This window comes from Ceratotherium simum, chromosome 27 (genome assembly GCF_057802395.1).
Source record: "Ceratotherium simum simum isolate JZ-2026a chromosome 27, ASM5780239v1, whole genome shotgun sequence".
NCBI classification, from domain to species: domain Eukaryota; kingdom Metazoa; phylum Chordata; class Mammalia; order Perissodactyla; family Rhinocerotidae; genus Ceratotherium; species Ceratotherium simum.
The window spans coordinates 39,097,908-39,122,976 of record NC_141926.1 but is presented as its reverse complement, the minus strand read 5'-3'; the positions used below and the strand labels follow the sequence as shown (position 1 = coordinate 39,122,976).

The following is a 25,069-nucleotide window of genomic DNA, read 5'->3' as shown; positions in this document are numbered from 1 at the left end:
TAAACTCTGAGAATAAGAAAATATTGAAACACAATTTTAAAAGGTCCTATTTAAGAACCAAATTTGAACAAGTAGTTTCTAAATCTTTCTCTTCCAGGGAGCTTTAAAAATCATAGATTCTATGGATCAGCCTTAGACCTATGTGTCAGAACCTCTAGGGATAGTATTAAAATAACGGTAAGGAAATTTAATTTTAGAAATTTCCCCTGGAGAATCTGAGGTGCAGTCTTTACAGAGCCTGGAGATCATGCAGCTCGAATGGATGATCTCCAGGTAGATTGTTGAGGCCTTTCACAACTGGCCTGGAATCAAAGTGACTTGGGTATCACCTCCAGGAGGCACAGTGGAATCATGATTGTACTTAAGAAAGTATAAAACTAATACAACTTTCCACTCTGACAATCACGTGTTAACAAATAGTGCACTGTCAAAATGGTGTCAATGAATGGGGAGGTCAGAGAATAAGAATCTTACATGTTAATTCAGAACTCTAACAAAGAGTAACATTGATTCTTGTGGACTCAAGGGTTTGCTCATTCACAAAATGTAGATATGGAGGGGTACAGGCAGCTCACCAGGCAAATACAGGCTTGATGAAATTTTTACCCCTTACATTTATGTATCTCCCTACTTTGCATCTATGTTCGTGTAATTAATAATTATCTCCGGTACTTTGACATTAAGAAGGAAGTGTTCTGGATTGAACAAGGAATCCAAAGTCCACCAATATGTTACATTCTCTCTCTTCTTCCTGGTGACTCATGCTGCCATCCCCTGTTCTCTGTTCCCAAGGCACTGATAATCTTACAGTTTTCTTGACCAATTTTCCTATCAGGTTCACAGTGTTCTTCTCCAACCTAAATCCTGTAATGACCCTGGGCAACTCCAATATCCAAATGAAAGAGACACTCATACACCTACAACCATATACCAATGGCTTCCAAATTCATAGCTCCAGCCTTGTGTATTCTATTACATTAAATTCTACTCTCACCATTATCAGGCCATTTTAAAACCTTTCCCATTCTGACCTCACAGCAGTTGGGCGAAGCATTCACACGGCCACCCTCTGATCACCTAGAAGTTTTCTACCTCAGAATTTTTAACTCTAATATTCTTTTATTTGGCAACAAACTCTTAGCTTTCTAGATCTTATACTCCTTTCCTCTCACTCTCTGCTCTATTAAATTCGTCTGCATTTGTCCAGTTAATTATTGTCTTTTTTAGATTAAAAACCATCACTCCCTAGAACCCTTGATCTCTTCCTCTCACTATATTTGCCTAATCACGATGCCACTTATTCTTCATTCAAAGCATCTGTACATCCATTTAAAATGTGGGCTATTCAGAAAACAGAAAATAATCAGAAAACATTGCAAATTTGCACTACTACAAGTTCATGGTCTCCAACCTCAGTTAAAGCCTGAATTTTCTGTTCATAATATACTCTCCCTGCATGATCCCAAGCTTGGCTTCAACCAATTCTATGCTCAATGACTAGTCTGAGCTCTAGATCTGCATATCCAACTATCTATTCGATATTAAAATTCTATTTAAAAATATCAAATACACAACAAGCTTAATATGTTCAAAACAAATTCATAATTCTACTTCTACCACCAGTGTTTCTTATTTCAGTGAATGGCACTATCTATTAAGCTTGGTAAACTAGAAACCTGTGTAAGTTTGGTAAGCTAGTTTGTGATGTCTTCTTGTTCTTTAATCCATATAACCAAAATCAGGAAAACTACAGATTTTACGTGTTAAATTATTCCATGTTTCTGTCAGCAGTTCTAACACCCTAGTCTAAACCATTATCATCTCTTACTAGAATTATTCAATAGCTTCCTAGCCTTTCTCCCACCATCCTCTCTTGCCTGTCTCTTATACATTTGCTCCCTTACACCCAGAAATATATTTTTAAGTCCAAATCTGGTTATAGTATTCTTTTGCTAAAATCAATTAGAGTTTCCTTTTTCCTTCCTTCTTTCCCTCCTGCATTTCTTTCCTCTTCAATTATTTGGGCATAATAGCCCAAACCCTTAAAATAAGGTTAAGGTTCTGCAGGATCTAATCCAACTAACTACCACATCCTTTCATACCATTCTCTTGACAATCTGCATTCCAGGCTCAATGGAGCTCTTCCTGGATTTTTTTTTTTTTCTTGGTGAGGAAGATTAGCCCTGAGCTCACATCTCTTGCCAATCCTCCTCTTTTTGCTGAGGAAGATTGGCCCCGAGCTAACATCTGTGATCATCTTCCTCCATTTTATGTGGGATGCCTGCCACAGCATGACTTGATAAGCGGTGTGTAGATCCTCGCCCAGGATCCGAACCTGCGAACCCCAGGCCACTGAAGTGGAGTGTGTGAACTCAACTGCTGCGCCACTGGGCCCACCCCTCTTTCTGGATTTTTAAATGGCAACTCTCCTTTTCACTTCAGGACCTTCGCATTTGCTGCTTCCTGTCCCTGAAATGCTCTGTCCTCCTCCCATCTCCCCACTCCCCAACCTCACATCTTGCACAAATCCTTCATATCTAGCAAATATCAGTCCCTTAGGAAGGTCCCCTGTGATGACCTCCTAGAGCAAATCAGAGAATGTTGTACATATTTTAAATGGCATTTATCTCTTCTACTCCCCATGAAGGCATTGACTATATCTATTTCTCTCTTCATTCTCTCCCCAGAGTTTACCACAGTGCCTGATAGAAGGAGATGATAATTATTTGTGGAATGAAAGAAGAAATCTTTCCCAGAAATTACAACGTGTTCTTCCTCAGCCCCCTTTTTCATTTGCACAGCAACTATTTCAAAACCTTACCATTTTCTCAAAGATCCCTTCCATGCTAATTTTCCATATAGGAAAATTATCTATCTTGGAAAATTATCTATCCTACTTCACAGAGAAGACACAGGCCATCAGGTAAAAGCTCTCCTAATTTCCTGAACACACTTCCTGTTGCTGGCAAACTGGTCTTTGTCCATTGCTCTTAGTATCTTCTCTCCTCAGTCTCATTGAGCAGAGAGCGTCCCCACGTGTTCAAGGCTAATGCTTGCACACAAAAAAATATGGATTCCATGCCTTCTTGAATACTTTGGGGCTTTATTCTATTAGTTTATCTCCTTTTTAAACAATATTTTTATTTTTAACCTCTGTTATTCCTAGCTCTCTTCTCACAGCATTAAAAAGAAACACTATTTATACCATTTTTCACAAATGTTAATTGACTTTATGTTGCTTTGTATCTCTCCTTTTCTTCTCAAACAACATTCTTGAAATAACAGATTGCACTGACTTCCTCGGCATTCCACCCCCCCATTCACTTCTCAGTCCTGCAGTCTGACTCTTATCCAATCATTTCATTAAAAATACTTTTTATAAATTTCATCAAATACTCCCAGTATGAAAATCAAATAAATACATCCTTTTCACATGTTATCACACTTGGCCTTTCTGAGCCCTCTGGCACTATGGATCTCCCTGTAATTCCTAAGAATTTCCCACCCTAGCCTCACATGACACTCTTTCTCTTGGCTGTCATCTCACATCTTTGCACCTTTGCATTCCTCAACATGACCCTCAGATGATTTTTGTTTAATTTCAGAGTATAAACTTTAGCATTCTTCTCTTAATTTACATATTCTATTAAAGTTATATTTCTCCTCTATTGCTTATCTTTCATCTGTAGAAATGTCTATCAAAAATCTGTATTTCTATCCTAGATGGTATATCCTATGTTCTAGTTATTAATTAAACATCTTCACTTGGCTCTTGCAAAGATATTTTAAACTCTATATGTTTAAAATGGAATATATCACTTTTTTCCCCCTAAAACACCTACCTTTTATATTCTTTATTCTGATAAAGTGCACCAAACACCCTAGAACCCAGGCTAAAATCCTGGCAGCCACTTTGGTATTTCTCACTCTTTAAAATAAAATCTCTTGCCTAATCACTACAAAATCTGTCAAATTTACTTTCCCAGACCTCTGAACCCATTCCCTCTTCTCCACGCCTTTGGGTACTGCCCTTCTCCTAGTCCTCATCATCAATTACCTAGACGTCTTCAATGGCTCCCTGTCATTCCTGTCTTCCTCAATCTGCCATCCATCACACCACTACAGAGGGCTCTGTCAAAAGCACAATCTAAGCTTTCATTTTACTTGTTATTTCTCATCACCTCCTGAATAAACTCTAAACTTTTAAGTGTGACCTACCAAATTTCTTATAATTTGCTCCTTCCTATTCATAGAATAACTGAGTACTTATTGAATCAGTAAATGCATGGATGGATACATGAAGATTTATCTTTCACTATTGCTTCTCTTTCATGTTTAATTCTAGCCAGACTGACTGTGTAATGCTCTCTTTATATACTGCTGCTTTGCACATCCTGCTCTTCCCTTCATGGCTTACAGATCCAGTTCCTAGTTGTGTTTGAAGACACACTTCTTGCAGATAAAAACTGTGTGGAAGGAACTGGGGAAGCCCTATTCCCCAGGCTCCCAGAGAGAGTAAAACTGCACCTGCCAGAAATGTCACAAAAGTGTCAAAATTTAGAAAATTAGCTGCAGAAATGATAAAACATGTTATAATTTTATTTGTTTTATCCTAGTATGAAAACAGGCATTCTTCAAAACAGAAATGAAAAATGTACACACCACATCCAAGAACTATGCATCCATGCTTCTCTATCCCCATTTCCTAAGTGTTTCAATTATGCTAACACTGTCTATATCTGGAGGGATCACTCAGTTAAGAAACCTCCTCCTAATATTCTCTTCACCCTTCTCTCCTTTTAGGTTGGGTGGTCTTTTTCAATGAAATGTGAACCTTGTATGCTGCTTATCATACTGAATACTTAAGTGCAAAATAAAGGCTTAAATAAATCTTTACAGAATGAATTGATGATAAACGATATATTTGTTTCTTCTAAGAGCCTGATCTCATTGGATTCATTGATATATTAAGTTTCCTATTGACCAAAATGAAGACCAGACCATGGAATTTGGTGACTATTTTAAAGTTCTGTTCCTACTGAGACCCTGCTCCAAAGTTGGTTTGCTTTCCTAGAATGAATGTTCATCTCATCTGCTAAAGGCAAGAAGGGCTCCCTAAAAAGTGCATGAAAAGCAAAAACACTAAAGATGAATTGTTTAAGGAATATAAAACATTGCCTTCTCTCCATTTTACATTATTATATCACAACTACACAATTACATAAATGACTTCTAATATTATTCAAATATTAGTGGGGTAAAAATTCAATGGACTAAATTTTAAAAATAGACCACTTAAAAAAAAGAAATAATTATTTTGTATTTGGAATTTTCTTAGAATAATAATATTTTTCTTTTTCCAGTTAAAAAAAAATATTGATTCCTGTCCAGTAGCAGTTTGAGAAAAGGGTTAAAAAAAAAGAACAGGGATGAGAAACATGTATCTGTCGTACTTTACAATTTCCAAATAGCTCCCACATCCATAATTATGACCCCAGTTTATAGTTTATGGATAAATAATTAAGGAGATGTTATTAAACTTAATGGTTCTAATAACAAAACTAAGTTATACTTATGCAAATGGTACAATGAGCTTTCATTGGGAGTTCATTCTGGAGGCTTAAATTAATTCTTTCCTCAGATAATTATGTTTATGTTGCTTTATTTTCTTTGTGTCTCATAGATCAAACTTTCAAAGTGATTCCCTTTAGTTTTTGAACACCTAAACCTTCAGGTGTAATTTAAACAAAACACTTTCATTTTAAAGCCAAACTGCACGGAGAGAAAAAAGTGACAGGCTTGACCTCAGACAGACTCCAGAGAAGTCATTTATAAGGAAGACAAAGCAATTACAGCTCCATGGCGGCAGATGTATCACTTAGCACTTCTGATAACAAGATGAGGATTTCAGGGCTAGGATGGGGTAGGAGAGAAAGTTACTAAAATAGGAAGAATGATCAAGAGGTGTAAGGACAGGATTTGCAGAGGTATTGAAATTAGGAATCCTTTATCTTGTTTCAAGACTTAGTTAATGAATTGCTAAAACTGGATGTTTAGTAAAAGCCAGTAAAATAACTAATCCCAATAACCATTTTTCAGATTTAAAAATGAGCTTCCCACCAGGTGGGTGTGGGGATATGTAGAAAATAATGTATAAAATGTATTTGCTGAATTTTATGCAGAAGCATTATAATGTTTCTCAGAATATTTCAGAACAATCAAGGTTTAACTAGATTGAGTCTGTCATCTATATATTCCTAAAAGAATATTAGCAAGACATTTGCACATTCATAGGTGTTTCAACAAAAATAGAGTTTATGTATTGTTTTTCTTGACTTGATTTTCTAAATTAACTGTTGTACTACTTGGAAGAAATCACAGTGTAGTAAATAGAATTGTGTGTTTGTCAATTTTAGTTCTAATTTTGAAACTAACCTTGTGATCATCAGTAAAGTGAAGTGGAAACTTTTAACCTTGAAAGGACCTTCCAGGTTTATAATCAATGATTCTTAGTGGCATTGTTTGAAAAAATATACATTCTCCAATTTTGATTCCTCCCATTCTGTTTTACAGTATTAAGGTATTGCAGATGTGTAAGATCTTATAATATTTTATTATTTAAAAACCTATCTTTTCTCCATTTCCTCTTCCCAAATCATGTAATTTGGACTAGATATAAAATTAGATATTGTAAACCAATGTCTCTGTATATAGGAAAATAATACCTAGCATGGATCATTCTGGAAGAAAAAAATGATTCAAAAGAACATAGTTATAGGCCTGGTTATAACATCGAATGGTGTAGAGTCATAAATAAATCTCTTCTTGTCTGTGGGATTTCATTTCCTCACGTAGAAAATGAAGGATAATGTAGGCTGCATGGTTCTGAAGGTTGTTTCTGTCATTCTATGATTCTACTATTGTTTTTAAATTTCCAAATAAAAGTAAAAATCATTCAGGGATGTTGTGGCAGATAAACTTAGCATGAGATAAGTATATCAATCCGTTATCTTGAGTGTCACGTCAGTAAGAATAAAGCTTCAAGTTGAATTATTTAGTATTAGGTAGAAGATAATTAATACTGTCTGTCATAATAATGCAGACTTCTCATTTTATTTTTAAATCAATACTAGAGTGACTTTAAAAAAATAACTTTTCAAAATAGGTATATTCTGTCATATATTGAATAGTGAATTATTAAGATATTTAGATCTTATAAAAATATGGAGTTTTGATTAAATTACTCCACTGAGTAAATAGGTAAAACGCTATTTTACCACAATATTCATTGGGTCTCTTAATTGTTTTGGACTTTAAAAAATTACAACAGTTGTTGTCTGTTTATATTTTGAATATATGCTTGGAACCATAAACTTATCTATATTTTAATGTTTCATTGTTATTAAATTTATGCTGAATAAGTTCAAAACATTATTATGAAAATTATAATTCTTATACATTTGAAGAAATAAAATGACTCCTTTATATTAGTCCTTTCACATTTGAAGAAGGTCATTTAAACTCAAGAAAACATCAAAAGAGATGTGGAATTATAATCATTGACATAGTAAGATAATTATGATAGAAAAGTAAAGAAAAATGCAAAGTAGTATTTCATATCAATAATTTTTTGTATGAACGCTACACATACATATATTTAAAATAAAATCTCTAGGATAATAGTCCCAAAATGTAACATTTTATCTCAAGAGTATGGGATGAGAAACAATCTTTTTCTTCATTTTGCTTAACATTTTTTTAAACTGATTTATCTGTGATGAGCTTATTTAAAACGAGAAATATAGAAAATGTTAAAAATTACTAGGAAGCTAAAATATTTTGAAATTTAACCAATCATTGAGAAATAAGCCTGCCAAATTTTGAATGTGTTTAGATAATTTCCCAAATATTCATAGAGTTCTTTAATTTACTGGAGGAGTTTAAATAAATTTTAATCAACTGAATTACTAATAGGTTATTTTAAGCTGAGTAAGCAGCTTCATTAGGTCAATACATCAAAGATGAATATTAAGTTGTACTAATTAATGAACATGAAATATTTTAACATTAAAATGGTGTCATTTGATATTAACAAGACCAAATTTAAAAAATGATTAATGGGTGTAGCTTCAATATATTTTATAATAACAGCTCCCCCATATTTAGAAAATCACCCATATTATGACAATGACAGAAAATTTGAATCAGTACTTGTTTTAATGCTTAGAATAACCCTATAAGTAAATTAATATAATCATTTTAGAGCTTAAAGTATACCTTGCGTATGACGCACCTGGGATTCAAACTAGATATTTCTGCTACTGAAGACCGTTTAAATGCCTGTTAATATTTGGTAAGAAAAACTGGTTATAAAATGGATTACTTTTGTTTAAAAATTATGTTTCTGATATTTGATAATTTATCAGATTGAAATGGATAATTAGGAATTGCAGTGAGACTCTTTGCTTTATCCTGCTCACTTTAAATCACATGACAAAGTCCCTAAGTTCTAGATTTTGAAGAGTACTTACATGATTTTAAAGGATGGTCCATCTACCATACACTGTCGCCTTCATCCAGCAATTGCCAGTTAATCTTATTGATAGTCATAAAAGAATAGTCATTTTTACCCTATATTGTTTAGATGGTTAATTTTAATAAAATTGTTAATAATTATTATAAAAACTAATACTTATTAAGTATTTATTGTGAGCAATGTACTGTTCTAAGAAAGTTAAATGTATAAATATATTTAATTTTAAAAACTCATTATAACATTGATACTATTATTACTATCTGCACTTTTTAGATCAGGAAACTGAGGCACAGAGAGTTTCAAGAAGGTCACAAAGATTATGCATGGTGAAGTAGAAAAAAGAGCCCAGATAATATGAAATTCAGAAGCCATGCTCTTCACCATTCTATTTTTCTATAACCATTTTAATCCAGTTGAATTGGATCAGTCTTAAATTCCAACAGAAAACAATCAGAAAGTTTGTATAAGCTGTGGACTTTAGCTACAAAGTGGTTGATCAGCACAGACTTGGATTCGATTACAGAACTGTGAAAATGGACCATATACGTTAGTTTTATGAACATCACAACCAGAATTCTGTATTTATTTTATTATCATAACATGAGGTTGGAAATTTTACAGATAGAATCATATTTAGATATATAGAGGTTTGTAAGAGAAAGCACTGGAGGGAAATGAGTGTGCAAATAGAAGTGATGGAACAAGAGAGGGGCATATGGCTGGGACGCAGTGACCAAGAGGCCAAATATTGCGGTCAGAGTCTAATAATTCATTTTTAATCTTTTAGCTTTTCAGAACATTCAAATATAAATGAGTCGGAGGTGTGGAATTATGTTAAGGATATTATTCAAATTATTTCAAATGGCAAAGGGATTTTATCCACAAGTTCTGGTTGAAAAACACCAGGAACTGTACTAGTCTCTGAATCCTGGTGGAGGACTCAGATATGCAGATCATATTTCACAGAATTCAAGAGTGGAGAAACACCCTGGAATTCATATAGCCTCCTGGGGTAAAGGGAGATGAACTACCTTGCCTAAGATCACACCTTGAGAGGCCAAATCAGGATGACGCTGAAATATCCTGGCCTTGGCAATAACTTCCACCCTCTCATGCTGAGTCCAGACATGGTGTTCATTGTTAACCCATTGAAACAATAACCATTCTGTGCTGTATACTATTTTTAGTTTTTAGAAAAGCCCCGTTTCATTTTAAAAGTTACTTTAGGGACCAGCCCATGGCATAGTGGTTAAGTTCAGCATGCTCTGCTTCAGTGGCCTAGATTCATGGGGTCAGATCTGGGTGCGGACCTACACCACTCATCTGCCGTGCAGTGGCAGTGACCCACATACATAAATAATAGAGGAAGACTGGCACAGATGTTAGCTCAGGGCTAATCTTCCTCAAGCAAAAAAAGGAAGATTGGCAACAGATGTTAGCTCAGGATGAATCTTCCTCAGCAAAAAAAAAAGTTACTTTAAAAATCCCATATTGATATATTATCATAGAAAAATTCTACATTGATATATTGCCATATATTAGAGAAATTAGAAATATGAATATGAAATAGTAAAATGAACCATTAGAACTTCCTTCTCATTTACACATTCTTTTCTTTTGACTTAGATTTAAGATGGAATATATCTGGATTTAAACTGGCAAGACTAAGAGAAAAGTGTATGAGGATTTGTTTTTTTTTTTTGTTTTTTTTTGTGAGGAAGATCAGCCCTGAGCTAACATCTGTTGCCAGTCCTCCTCTTTTTGCTGAGGAAGATTGGCCCTGGGCTAACATCTGTGCCCATCCTCCTCTACTTTATATAGGACGCCGCCACAGCATGGCCCGACAAGCGGTGGGTCAGCGCGCACCCAGGATCCGAACCCGCGAACCCTTGGGTTGCCAAAGCGGAGCATGCGCACCTAACTGCTGTGCCACCAGGCCAGTCCCAAGGATTTGTTGTTAATTCCCTAAAACAGCGTTTTGAGATGCAGTGCTCAATTTCCAGCTAACTCTCAGAAGTAGGGGATAGGATACATAGAAAAACCAGAAAACTATATCCGGTCTTAGTCCTTTAAAAAATTATCCCAATATCCACTCTTAACAAAACGTTCTGGCCCGACAGTGGTAAAATGCAAGGAACACAAGCTGTACTGTAGACAATCAGGCGTCTTCAGAGTGAAAACAGTTGAATTGTTTTTATTTTACGTTTCCCATCCGCCAGTCTAACTGAATTAATAATGGACACACACTTTAAAAACATCAAAGGCAGATATATCATGTTATACACTAAAGACTATGATTGCTGTTTCTGAAATCTTCTCTCAAGAAAATGATTTTCTTTTCAGAAAAGCTATTATCTCAGGACTGAAAATTATTTGTCTATGTGACACAAAAATTCCTTTAATAGAAAGTTAATAAGACATATCTGTATCAGTTTAGTATTAACTTACAGCTAGCTCATTTTTAGAGATTTTTTTCCCTTGCAACCAAGATTTTCAAAGCACTTAATTCAAATAAAAGAAAGAGTTTGCATCCATACAAGCAGATTTGAGAATATTTCAAATGAGGAATCTCTTACTATGCAATGAATTAGATGGGTATTCCTCACACCAAGGTTCAAAATGGTTTTCTCTTGGAAAGTAGATTATTTACATGATAAAAATAATGTTTTTTATATTTCTTTGTATCTAATAACAAAGCCAGCCCTATCAAGCTTCATAATCTGCCCTCCATCATCTAGAGAGTTTGTCCCTTTCCATCTGTAGCCTGGAAAGGTAAATTATAGATTCAAGTCAGCGGGGAGGGCTGCTGTTTCACGACCATTACTAGCTCTGCTACTAGTTTTCTATTATAGACTTGTAATATGTGTGTCTATGAGAGAAATCTAAAACTAAAAGAAAATCTGACATCTAATCACCCTGAGAAAACAAATTAGATGACATTCTAAACATGTGTCTTGGCTCTTCATTCTCCATTCGGTCCCCAAATCCATCTTCCATCCTTCTTTGCCTTGCTCTGTGCTCTGGGAGTCTGACTTCCCCACACTACTTCACTCAGATTCCTTAACCTCTGATTTTCATCAGGATTCAGTTAACGAAATGATATTGGAAGGCAGGACAAGAAAGAGGTCTGATTCCTCCTCCGCCAGTGTCCCAGCCTGACTGAGGTTCGGACACGGGCACGTCCTTCTCGGCCTACTGCTCTTTTCAACCTGCCCCTTTTCTGGCTCCCGTTCCTCTCTCACGGGGATAATCCCGTTCATGCCCTTTGGTCCTTCAGGTCCAGTGCTGGGAACGGCATCTTGCTTTTGTGGGTTCGCCTGTGCTACTCCATCCTCAAACTCTGCCCATACTTCTGTGAAAGCCTCCTCATTAAAAACCCTTTAGTCACACCCTTTCCAGACCGCCATCAGTTGCTGCTGATATCCTGAGTAACACACTATCTAAACCAGGGGTGGGGGGAGTGGGGAAGCTTATAATCAATATTTAAAGAGCATAACTTCAAGGAAAAGGAAAAAAAATTGTATTAAGACCACTGTAACTTTCCTAGTCTAATACCAACTACTCTAGAAGAGCATCGTGCTTCTTTATTACGGAACCTGGTTCTTAGATGTTAAACTTGGTTCAAATGCTTTTGAAAAACCATGTTTCTCAACGAATCACATAATTCCTCGTGTTAGTTCAAAGTTGCTTTCTCCTTCTCCAGTTAAACACTCATTCTTAGCATTCTTTGCTTGCTAGTGGGTTAAATAAAATAACTCCGGGATATTTGAGTTCATCTCTTTTTTCTAACGTGAAAAATAGCTAGACTAAAATTAGGTATTTTCATTTATTATACTGAATATTTTGAACATAATTCCCTTTATACTAATGTAATTCTTTAAACACTATTGGTGAAGAAAATTTAGTTTCTGTTCTTACTCACCAGTTAGCTGTTACAGTAACTTTATTGACTGTTATTTAACACTATCAAACTCAAATTTTTAACTGTGAAACTGCTGTACATCATCGGTCTTGACAGGTTTTCTTGCAATAGTTTAAACCTGTGTAGCTACTGGGACAATTGCTTTTTCTTAGTCATTTTTCTTAATCACTTTATATCTCTTTACTTAAGAGTGAGTGTGATTGCAGCTTCAGCATAAGCAGCTCCGATACAAAAATTGCACAAATATTATGTACGGATTTGAGAAGTCATTTGGAAAAATCTGTCTCCTTGCCTTGAAATCACCTTATACACACTTTGCATCAAGTAGCTTTTAATTTTATGGCCACAGCTTAATTTAAATGAGTACAGAAAGCTAATGGGAGATTATTTGAAATCTAGAGAAATAAGAAACTACTGTATTATTGAAGCAAGAGATGTTTTAAAATATTACAATTACCGAAGCACGTATTGCAATTCCACGAACTCCCCCAAGTTAATAGATTGTATTAGACCCTTCTCAGGAGTCATGCTTTGTGGCATCTGCTCTTATTTATTGTCCTGGCAGAAAGTTCCAGCTGAAGTCAAGGTCACCTTCTATCCCAAAGTTGGTATAATTAGTATCAATTCGGTGTTCCCCAAGCTTACACAGGAGGTTATTAACTGTGTTTCGTGTGGAGTGTGAAAGAAGCAAGGGCAGAGCCAGCAATCTTTTCAGCTTCAAAGGAACAGCTCATAAATTTAATTTAAATTTAATTCGTTGGTTAGTAAGTTTAGTTTATTAACGATTTTAAAAATAAACTTAGAGATGTTCTGGAAATACATTTATTCATATATGTAAGCCTAGCTTTTAAAATATAAAACAGATTATCATCCTAATAATAAGTAACTCATTTAGTCTTGATATTTTAAAAGTGATGTGTTTTCTGGAATATAATAATTATGGAAAATTTTAAATTTAATATTTATATGTATATGCATATTATATAAAAACCAATTCAAGAAAATGACACACAGTCTACTAGGGAACATTTTCTTTTATTTCTTGAGGTTGTTTTGCAAGAAATGCATATATTATTAGGTTATATTAAATCTAGGATTATTACCATAAAATCAATTAAGACACTCCTACACTTATAGAAGTAAAAACAATATTAGTAGAACTGTTTACTTAAAAGAAATGTAAACTAATGGAACAAAGATTTTTGTTTAAATTTATGTAAGCTAAAGAAATAAACAAGCTTAAAATGAAACTCTTAAAAATGTTTGATGTTTTAAGTTGCACAAGCCACAAGAGCGCCCTCAGAAAATGAAATAGAAGTAAGCCTTCTGCTTTCCTTAACAGGTAGTATTGGGAAAAAACTATGAATACCGGTTTTCCTCAAATATTTCCCAGATGCCATAAAGAACTAGGTAAATATTTAAAGATTTACAAACTATGCCAGAGTTCAACTTCATAAAAGTCAGAGGCAAATGCTCCATTTTGTTTTGGAAATGGTTATCTACAATGTACTCTTATTCCAAATATGATCTATTAGAATAGAAAGAATAACTTTAGCATTCTATGCTATTTCAGAATAACCTAATCTGCAACATTGCCATTATTCAAATGTGTGGGTCCACAGCTGACTAAAAGACCAGGACCCCCACTCAGTATTCCCACCCACCTCCAGCCTGTAACCACTCCCTTCAGCGGTAACAAAATGGTACTTGTAGCAAGGTTGAAAGTGCCTCCGACTATACAGCACATGTGTTGCTTGGTATTTCCAAGGAAGAAGCAATTTTAGTATCTTATTTTCATTATGAACTATGTTTCACAAATTTAATTTTAAAACTGAGTCAACTTCATATAATAATTGCTGTTTTTAAAAAGACTAATGGAAATTTGGCTACACTTATAGCCTAAGTATGGAAACCTGTCTTTTTGCAGATAAGTAGGTCTCTCTATATGGACCATCTGGAAACTGAATTATTACTTAATTTTTGGCAAGTGAAAAAAAACCAACATATTGACACTTAATTTTTAAAAGCTCACAACACTATGCAAATTGTGTTTTATTACCACAAATAAAACCAGAAACATTTTTAATAGCTAAACACTCATAATACAAGCTCATAAACAACTTCTTGATTTGCACACTTTGAAATTTAACTGTGTCGAGATGATATATTTACCATCACGAATGCTCTGCTTGAGTACGTTATAGTGACAAACTCAGAGCTGTCATGATTTTACTTGATTCATTCTTTCTCAGTTCTGGCTTTATTTTTCTTTTATTCTGATAAGTGTTTATCTCTTTGTATTCTATTTTTTTAAAGTATCCACACCAAAAAGGGAAGGAGGGGACACATTAATGAAACCGAATAAAAATAAATATAGACTGGAGTTTCTTTCGATATGAAGGAGATAGAGAATAGAAACATGAGCCAGATCGTTACTGCTTTTTAACCTGATTTAATTAAATAGATGCTTCAGACAGTGGCTTGAAGTGCACATGCACATTTTGTGTTTATTTTGCTTTAGCTTTTTGTATATCGAAGTCAGAAATGAAACAACAATTGAAGTAAAGGAATCTGCATACAAAAATACTATTTCATAATCAACATTTTAAGCAGTGTAGTTCATTAAAAATGTCCATATTAAATAATAGTAGAATTTTACAATTCATTTCAATTTCACTCTTATTTTCATTTGTTATAGCTTAACTTTGTGTATTTGATTTTTTTTTACAAGTCATGAAGATTGCTTTAAGAAATATTTAGGGAAGGAAAATAGTTATTTATTAAGATCTCTCAAATAGCAATGTTTTAGGATTATACTTAATGGTCACACAGGTCCCTGAGTTCACTTACATCTAAATTATTAAGTTTGATGATTCACATGGTTTATAATAAAATGAAAGCATACGGGCTAAAAATTACGGGCCTATAATTCAGGACTGTAGCTATATTCATTCTAGATGTATGGTAAAATTCATTCTATTCCCCATGGATGATTTTAATTATTTCATTTAATATTACATTTTTAAACATAAGTAACAAAATTAGTGTGTAATTTAATTGTGAAGAATCGAGTACCCACAGTGTAAGTGCTGGGCATTAAGCTTTTGATTGGGGAGGTATCCATTTCAAAAGGTATCCATTCTGAATAAACATATTGCCAGCAGTATGATACAGCTACCAGCAAAACAGCCAGGAAAGGAACTAGGTTGCCCTACCTTTAAAATGCCCTCCTTCAGAAAGCCCTGGGTGACCTAGATGACTGATCTCTTTGAGTAACCCCGCTTCTCTCTGCCTGTGCCCTAATTCCCCCACTTATGCTTTAAATTCACCAATAAAGAGAGAACCCATGAAACCCTAGACACCCCACCATGGACCCTAATAAAGGCAGAACCCCTGGTCCATGCACTCTTTCTCTTTCTACCTGTGCCTTTATAGTGCGACCTTCAGGACCTATGAATAATATATCTTGTTCCTCCAAGTTCCCTGACGGTTTCTTGCTGAAGTGCATCCTCAAATCATAGCAAGAACCACAACATTGGCCTCGGTGGAGGAAACATCTGTGGCGGCTCCTACAAGTAACAGGGGCCCAGCCAAGTGCCATGAGCATTCCTAGCTGAGAGCATCACTATCAATAGGCTGGGACGCACCCAACAGCACCCATCTCCAAATTCTGTGAGTTTGGTCACTGTTACTCTGGTTGTAGACAGTTTGATGATGGTTGATTTCTTAAATTTAAAAAAATGTCCTTTGTTTTTGCTTTGCAGTGTGGTCCGGAAATAAGTTTCCATTGCAATTAGCCTCATTGTAGTTAATAAACTGTTGGAGATTACTAGACAAATGATGTCATTTTTATTAACATAAAATTATTTTACCATTTTAAAGTCTGATGTAAAACCAAATCTATATTTGAACCAATAATACATTGGGATTTTTACATAGATTGTATAGACCATTTCATCATCTCTTTTGGGTTTTTTTTCCCTATCTGATATATTAAAATGCATGGAGTATTTGAGCAGACCCAGTATTAGGACAGGGAGTATATCAGATATTTTACATCTCTGTCCATATCTATCATCTCATTTCTACACTTGTAGGGTATTTATATTCTTGCAGAGGCAAAAACAGATAACAATTAGGAGTTTAGGAGTTTTTCTGTCTCTATAAGTATAAAAAAAAGAAGAACTCAGTTGTGAATTCTAATTTAAAAAATCATGATAAATAGACATAAGCACTGATATATGTCACTATGTCTCATGTATATTTCCTGACTTTTCAATCTTTGTATTGTCATTTGTAAAATGAGGGAACTATTAAAGATTCCTAGATTATGACATAGTTACTATGAAATTAAAATTACATGCTATAATAGCAATTAAAAATGCTTTCAAATTAAACACATCAGGCTAAAATAATAAATATTAACACTAGAAATCACATCAGGTTATTGGGAACTATTTTATAATCATCATATTTAACTCAGCAAAATTTATTACAGTGAACTAAAGAAACATTTGTAAGAGAGTATATATATGCCTTCTGAATGATGGGGCTAGTCAGGCCACTGCTCTTAAAAAACTGCAATTTCTAAAAGCAGAAATTAAAATGGGTTGTAGCAAAGATTTTTTTGTAATGGAAAATTTTTAAGAGATCTATAAAATGTTCAGATTTTAGATTTATGATATAAATCAAGAATACTATAAATTCCACGGAAAGTTTATAAACTGTTGTTAAATTCAAGGATAGATAGATAAGTTCCACATGCTCTAGTACTCTTTTTATGTATTTTTTCGTGCAATAAATAAAAAATAGGTTTGAAATTAAAAAGTAATCAGTGCACTAACACCAAAAATTTTGCCAGAATTGAAACTATAATCCTATAGGAAAAATATGCCATTTCATTAATTATAAGATGCAACTACATGTAAACACATTTGTTTTACTAAAAAGAACTGAGCAATAATCCTGTCATACATCGAGCGCTGATTATATTTCCAGAACTCTATTATCCAATCCTCAAGACAACCTGGGAATTAAGTGCATCTATTAAGTGTTTCTCATTTTTCTGACAAAAATACTGAAGCTCAATTTGGTTCACTGTCCAAGGCCAAAGACCTTGTAAACAGAAGAACCAAAATTCACACCCAAAGATGTCCTCAGGGCTCACTTATTCTCTGTCTTTCCCATGACTGCCCAAGTTTGCTCCCTTCTCTGTGTTTTAACACCCTTATTTGTAACAAGATACTGCTAATTGCCAGCTTTTCTTCCATATGGTTCAGGCTCCTCTTCCTCCAAATAGGAATGCATTTCATGTACAAACTGAAGAGACGTGCACATTCTCAAGGTTATGACTGACGATTTGAGTAGTTTCCTTTGCTCTATTTCATCTTGATTTCTAATAGAGTTACAGCTGTGATTCTTCAAATTTATTTTAAATTGGACGTTTTATCATGTCTCAGGATGGAAAACTCAGCAATAATAGGAGTGGTGAAAGAGTGTAAATGGAGATATGAACAGTGGTGCATTTGTGGTCATTTATTAAATATATATAGATAAATGTTACAGTTTATGAAATTTGAAGAAATGTCATTTAAACGTAATAAAATCAAATATAGTTAGTTTACTTCAGATTATTGAATGAGAGAAAGGGATGAAACAAGTAAACAAAAAAATTCACAAGCTGAAAATATTGAGTTCTCTTGAGTTCTCAGCTTTTCTTAGGTGACATATTCTTATTATGATCCCTTTTTAACCATGATTTTGAACCATCTCTCACTAATTTATAAATAAATGAATTCCATTTAAAACATAATTGAATCTGAAAGGTCTAATTTAATAGGTAATGCACAAATAAAGGAATATCATGTAACTTAAGACAGAGAGAGTACAAAAATCATCACAATGTTTATGTGCTGACTGAATCCCCCACTCCATCAAAATGTACTAGAACATGAACGATGCACGTGAGCTTGGTGACTCCCTAGTCCCCAGCTGTTTGTTGAAGACAAGAGGGAAAAATAGGCTTTAGACTAACATTCAATGTCAGTGCTGCTGTTTTTCCATATAAAATAGATACTATGAATTGCCTAACAAAATACATTTTTCTTTCTATATATCTTGGTGCCATTTGAAAAATATTATCTGTCAACTGTTAAGTAAAAGAAGGAGAATGGTGTGTGTGTGTGTGTCTTCCCTGAGTTTTGTTTACTTGTGTGTTCATCTGAGGGAAAGATTAATTATTTTCACACTTTTAAACTCCATTGCATAAAGTTCACAAAATGTCTTAGGAAATCTGTAAAAAAGTGAATTTACTTGAAAAAGTAGAAAATTGATTTCATTATAGCAGGCTGGTTAAAATGCAATAAGTAAGATTTCCCTTAAGATGTACATGAATGAGTATAAAAGATTATTGTTAAACGCTTCATTTTGGAATAAAACATTTTTCTCTTATTTTAATCTGATATACAAATATATACTCACAAAGAACACAAATACTTTTCACTAATTAAGCACTGACAATGGTTATTTGGGGGGAAATGAATTAATTTAATTGCTAGTGATTTTTGATACAATATATTTAATTTCCCTAATTTTAGGGCCTGGCATAGTCCCATTTACATAGCAGGTACTCAATAAATATTTACTGAAGAAGGAAAAAATAATTGATTATTAGGCTTTTTCGTAAAGACCTAAAGCAGGCTTCTAAAATAAAATTTAAGTCAACATATCTCCTCCCTTTTTCATCAAAGTGATTTGTTTGTACAGCCAGAACTTAACATTATCATAGAAATTTTGTTAGCATGCAATAATTACATTTCATTTAAATTACTGTTTGCAAAAATCTTTGGAAAAATAATAAATTAAAGCAAAGTAGAACTTTAGATGTCCTTCATTTCATATAATATCATAAGGTATTTTTTTACCTTTGTCTTCATTTTTATTATTTTTCTTTCCATTTTTTTATAAATTGTTATGAAAACGATCTTTAACTCTTCTCACTTGTGGATTTAGCTCTAATATAGTTGTTTAGTAATACTGAAATAAACCTAGATTTTTTTGAGAAATTCTTACTGCTACTATTATTAAACTTTAGCTATCAACCTTGCACAGTAATTGACCTGATTATTAAAAATCAATAATTATCGATATTAGAATATTTTTTTCTGGAACCGGAGAAAGAAATACTATGATAACTGTGAAGTCAAAGCTAGAAACTCAATTAATATTGAGAATTAATAAAATTCCCAAGAAAAACAGATATTTTAATTGAACACTTTTACAAATGAAGGAAAATAATGTTAATCCTGTCCTTGGTACTACTTTAATTACCTATATATTAACATCAAGTCCTCATGATTTCAAGTTAAATTGTTAATTTTAACACATATTAGTATAGCCAACATGACACAAAACACATATAAGTAGAAAAAGACAGACTTAAATAGGACAAATTCTCTCTGAACATTGCTTATGCAGAAACTGTTTAAAATGTGTTTTTCTGTAATGCACTCAAACAACTCTTTATTTCTTCATCATCTACTAACAACTTAATGACTGCTCAGAAATGCTTTTTTATATTTCTGAACCATAATGTAATTGATTTTTTGCCCTTAATGATTATTTCAACTTCTTCAAGGTTGCTCTCCTTGAGGCAAAAATGCTTATTAGTAAACCGATACCAGAAATTACCCATGGGGTCACAAATCAGTTCCTATCATCCTGGACAACTCTAGAATATTTGCTTTTAGAACATTCTTTTAGTAGAATATGTAGATCCACTCAGCTAATAACTTTAGCATGACAAGTTGAACATTTACTTAAAAGTTCTATGTGGTGAATATTTATAATGATCCCATAGATTATTTCAATTTTAGTAAAAATTCAACACTGTAGATATTTTAATCTAGTTGCAGAGGAATAACAGGTCATTAACATTAAACTAGGATCTTTAAAAAGCAAAAGCCACCTCTGCATCCTTGAACGTCTTGTTTCTTTGTTTGCATTTCCAAAGCAAGGCAAAAAAACAGCGTCCCATGTTCACATTTTAAATTTGCTCAATGCTGTAGAGTTCCATATATTTTTAACCTATATTCTGAAATATTTTCATAATAGTCATAAATGACACTAAAATAAAATTAAGATGTACCATCTTGTCTCATATTCTATTCCAATAACTCTAATTGATAGTAATTTAGGTGAGTTAATTACTTTTTATAATTAAGTAAAATTGGATCTCAATCTTTCTACTCTTTAGAAAGTCCTCTAAAGCTCCACTTACTGTGTTTTCCGGCCGTAACAAAGAAGCATACTGTACCTCCTGTGCTGCTGGTGCTTGCAGATGTGGTTGGGCTGGTTGTTATGGCTACAGTGGTTGTGACTGTTGCAGTGGTAAGGGAGGGGATGATAGTAGTGGGAAGCAAAGTGTTGGGAACATCTGGTGAGTGGAAAAAAACAAAATACAAAACAAAATCATATCATGCAAACAAAAGAGAAACACAAATGATTCAAATTACAAATACATACATCTTATTTAGGTTTAACTTTAACAGGCTTAAACAGACTATCAGGTACAAAGCTGGCTGGACCACACAGTTCTTGTCATTTTTTTGTTCACCTGTTTTTCATGCTCCGACACAAAGCAAAACTTAGAGCAATGCTTGAGAATAAGCAGATTGTTCACAATATTTAAAGTGACATTTAAAATGACAAGAATTCATTCGTTCACTGAGTCATTTAAAAAGTTTGACATGCAGTAGCAAAATACAGATAGGTAAAACGAAAAATGACATGCTTTGTCAAAGAAGGAAACAAAGAAACAACACAACAGAAATAAACACAAATCACGCCACCATACGAGATTAAAGAAATGATAACAATGGATGAGTATATACATGTTAAATGCTTTCTTGATTTTGTCTTTTAGGAAAACGTAATGGTAGGAAATAGGATGAGAGCAATCTTTAGAAACAAACAAAAAAAAGAAGCCAATTGTTATTAATATTATCTTGCTTTTCCCTTTCTCACAAATGATGTTAATGGACAGCTTAGAGTCTTTCAGTTCTTACCCTGGTTAGCTGGTAACGCCTTCTAACAATTTTGCTGTTCCTAGAAGTCTTTAACAAGTATTGAGTCAACTAGCACGAACCCAATATTCTGAAAGGCTTATGATTTATTTTATTTGGCATATCTAGGAGAGGTTATTGAACATAGACTTGAACCATGACATTCAACCCCTAACCCATAATTAGGCAAAATGGCCAAAAATTAACAGTAGAATCAAATGTAGAGAACATAATAACAAAAAGAACAGCTTAGAGTTTAACACCAAAATCTTCCTTCCTTTCACTCAAAACCAGCTGGAAATACGAAGAGCAGCATAGAGAACACTGAAACAATATAGCCTGTGTCAAGCTATGAGAACCTCAGTAAGATCCTTAGGGAGTCAAATCTTGTCTCACGTGGCTAGGCATACAATTTACACAGTGAGGAAATTAGAAACAGTTCACAAATTACCTGTAATTACTGTGGTGGGGTTTGATTCACATGTTTGCCACACAGTCCCTAAATATTCAGAGCATTTGACAGATTATCTTGCTCTTAAAAGGCTTCCTGTCAGTCTCTCAGTTAAAGTCTTTGAGTCACACCAAAAATTTTGTAGTTCTTTACTTCTGATAAATAGCCCTACTCAATCCTCAGACTTTAACCTGCTGAATTCTCTACACTGGAGACTTCAGAACACAGTGTGAGATCACTCTCTTATCTTGGGTATTGATGTTTACACCTGTTTTTCAACAGGAAAAATGCTTCCTGGCCAGTCAAATTAAGAAAACAACCTTCCGAAAACTCAGTGGTGCTGCATTAATCACTAGCGAAAATGGGTCTTGCCTGGAGTGTGATTATCATGATCATAAAGCAGAACTGACTTTAACAACCTTATAAATGAATAAATAATATGTATATATGCACACACACTTCTTGTTGACTTTATAATACCTTCTTGTTGATTTTATAATACCTTCTTATTTTCATGGTAGGCTTTCCTAAATAGTTTAGGCAGGCTAGAGGTAAATGCAAGACATTTTCTAAATTAAAAAAAAGTCTGCAATTTTAATTTTCACAAATATCTAAAATAGAAAATAATACATTCTTTGTTAGCAAAATAATTTGCTCAGTAGGATCTCAAAATATATGTATTTAATTAATACAAAAGCAAATATCTTCCAGGGTTATCAAATATAAGAACACACAATAATATTAGTCCTTTAAAACTCCCTATAAAGAATCTGATATTACCAAACCTATTACAGATTATAAAATATTAGGTTATTTGCTATCAGACAATGGGTTAGAATAAGATTCTATTGGATCTGAAAAGCAGCTTTTCAAAATCAGATACATCGTTTGATTCTTAAAAATTGAAACACAAATAACAGGTCTTATTATTATTATGTTTTTTTAGTTTAGCCAAAAAAAAACATTATTTGGATTTTTTCCTTATTCCATATCAACAAAAATGGGCAATAATAAATCCTGATCTGTTTTAGAGAGAGTCTATATATTTTCAGGTACTATGAGCATTCTCATATAAACCAAACAATATCCTATTTCCTATAATTGTGAAAATGCATGTAATGTAGCGTTTTTCCTTAGGCTAATATTCAAAGAACTAAAAAACAATGGGTAGTTTTAATAATTGTTAACCCAGTTCAAGAGAACTGCCCTAGAGTCTTTTAAAGTGTCCAGATAGAGGACATAACACTACAAATCATTATTGACTCATAGTCTATCTCTCGCTTTTCTGCTCATCATCCTGTCTCATCCTCTCCTCTGAACTTCATATGAACCTAAAAGCAAATGCACTCAAGGCAATTTGATGGAAAGCACCTTGGCCAAGATGACAATTGGGTCAAGAAAACGACCTGTCCAATAAGACATCTCTTCCACTCACCGTCACGTGTTTTTAATCACTACTAACCTTATTTCTTCCTGTGTGTTCTGAAACATTTGAAATATTTTCATTTTTTCAAAATTTTTGAGTGTTTCTTCATTCTGTTCTTTGTTTTTATTGTACATTCATGTCCATCCAATTATCTCACCCCTATTGTGAAGTAGCAAAAGTTTAAATAACCTAAATATTCAATACCAGAAGATTAATCAGAATTAACTAAAATTCAACAATGTAAGGTTAGTTGGAATTCTCAGAAAGACCAAGAAAATTGTATGATACTTCTCTCTTCTACCTCAACTTTCTATCTGCTCTGATCTTATCGGTGTCAGTCTCTCCACTTGACAATTAATCCTTGAAGGGAAGAACTCTGCCTACTTTTTTGTTGGGACAATTTAGGTCAATAAATATTTATTAAATGAATTCATTCATAGCATTATAAACATATAACATATTTTAGGGGATCTAGAAAAGTCCAATTTTTTGACAAGGTCAACTAGTTAGTAAGAACTAAAAGATTTCATTATTTCTCCTCAAAAAAATCCTTCTCTGTCTTCAATATAGATAGACAATTGTTATTTTCTGAATTTTCAAGATAACTTACAACTTCTTTCTTCAACAAATTTCCTTACTAACAAAATGAATCTTTGCCCACATTTTCTGCTACTTTGACAGCAGCATGACCCTGACCTGAGATTCATGTCCTCCATGTCTCCTTATAAACTCTCTCCATTTTCACCTAATTTGAGGCTTTCAGAGAAAGGGTGAAAGACCAGGAGGGCTCACTAAGCTGCTCCTATTGTGATCAGTGGTGAATGATCACAACATGTTTATGAGTTGTCTATTATCATTCTCACTTAATGGATGAGAGAACTTGTCCCTAAAATTTTATATATATATATATATATATGAATATATATGTTATGTTACAGAGATAATATTTTATTTAATATGAGTGTAATGGGGAATTTTCTCCAACAAGTCCATCTCATTCATTTTAACTCCCTGATTGTAACTCTTGTCAAAGCAGAAATAAGTAAAATACTCTGAGCTGTCTTCCTAAACAGCAAACCAAACACAACCTGGTTTTCACTCCGACAAGTGAGTGGCAACATTTGGCATCACCAACCAATTGTTTAAAAGGTCCTGGTTTGGTGCATTCACTTTTGGCCTTTTATTTAGACACTGATTGTGAAAATGGAGCTACATTTTCAAAAGAAAATATACAATTAGAAACACTAGTACTAATCATTTGCCTCATTTTTGAGTTATCTAGAATTCTGTACATTTTTCAAACCATTATACTGTTAATACAAAGAATACTCAATCAAATACAGTACAGGATAGAAAATGCACGTTATTTTTTTCTAAGACATCCATTTTTATTTTTCTCAAGAATAAAAATACACTAATTCATATATGGAAGAATTATACACATGCATACACATAATAAAAATAACTAAATCCTGGTTCAACATTAATTTACTAATTCTGTTCATAAAGAAAGATAATCTGCAGTCATATTAATGCTGCAAGTAATTTGCTGAATATGACTTGTCAATTTTAGAACATCTTAATATATGCCTTAAAGGTTAACATTCTATGATGAAGCAAAAGATATTTGAACATGGACACTAAGACAACTATAAATAAAAAATAGACAAAT

At 33.5% G+C, this 25,069-nt stretch overlaps 1 protein-coding gene across 1 annotated transcript in view; it reads right to left on the bottom strand.

Annotated features, from left to right (window-relative positions):
• CADM2 (cell adhesion molecule 2) overlaps positions 1–25,069 on the bottom strand; it is a 237,863-nt gene that overhangs the window by 56,979 nt on the left and 155,815 nt on the right. Inside the window, exon 8 of the mRNA XM_087418225.1 lies at positions 20,773–20,892. Within this exon, the coding sequence (XP_087274351.1) occupies positions 20,773–20,892 (120 nt within the window). The remainder of the gene's footprint in view (positions 1–20,772; positions 20,893–25,069) is intronic.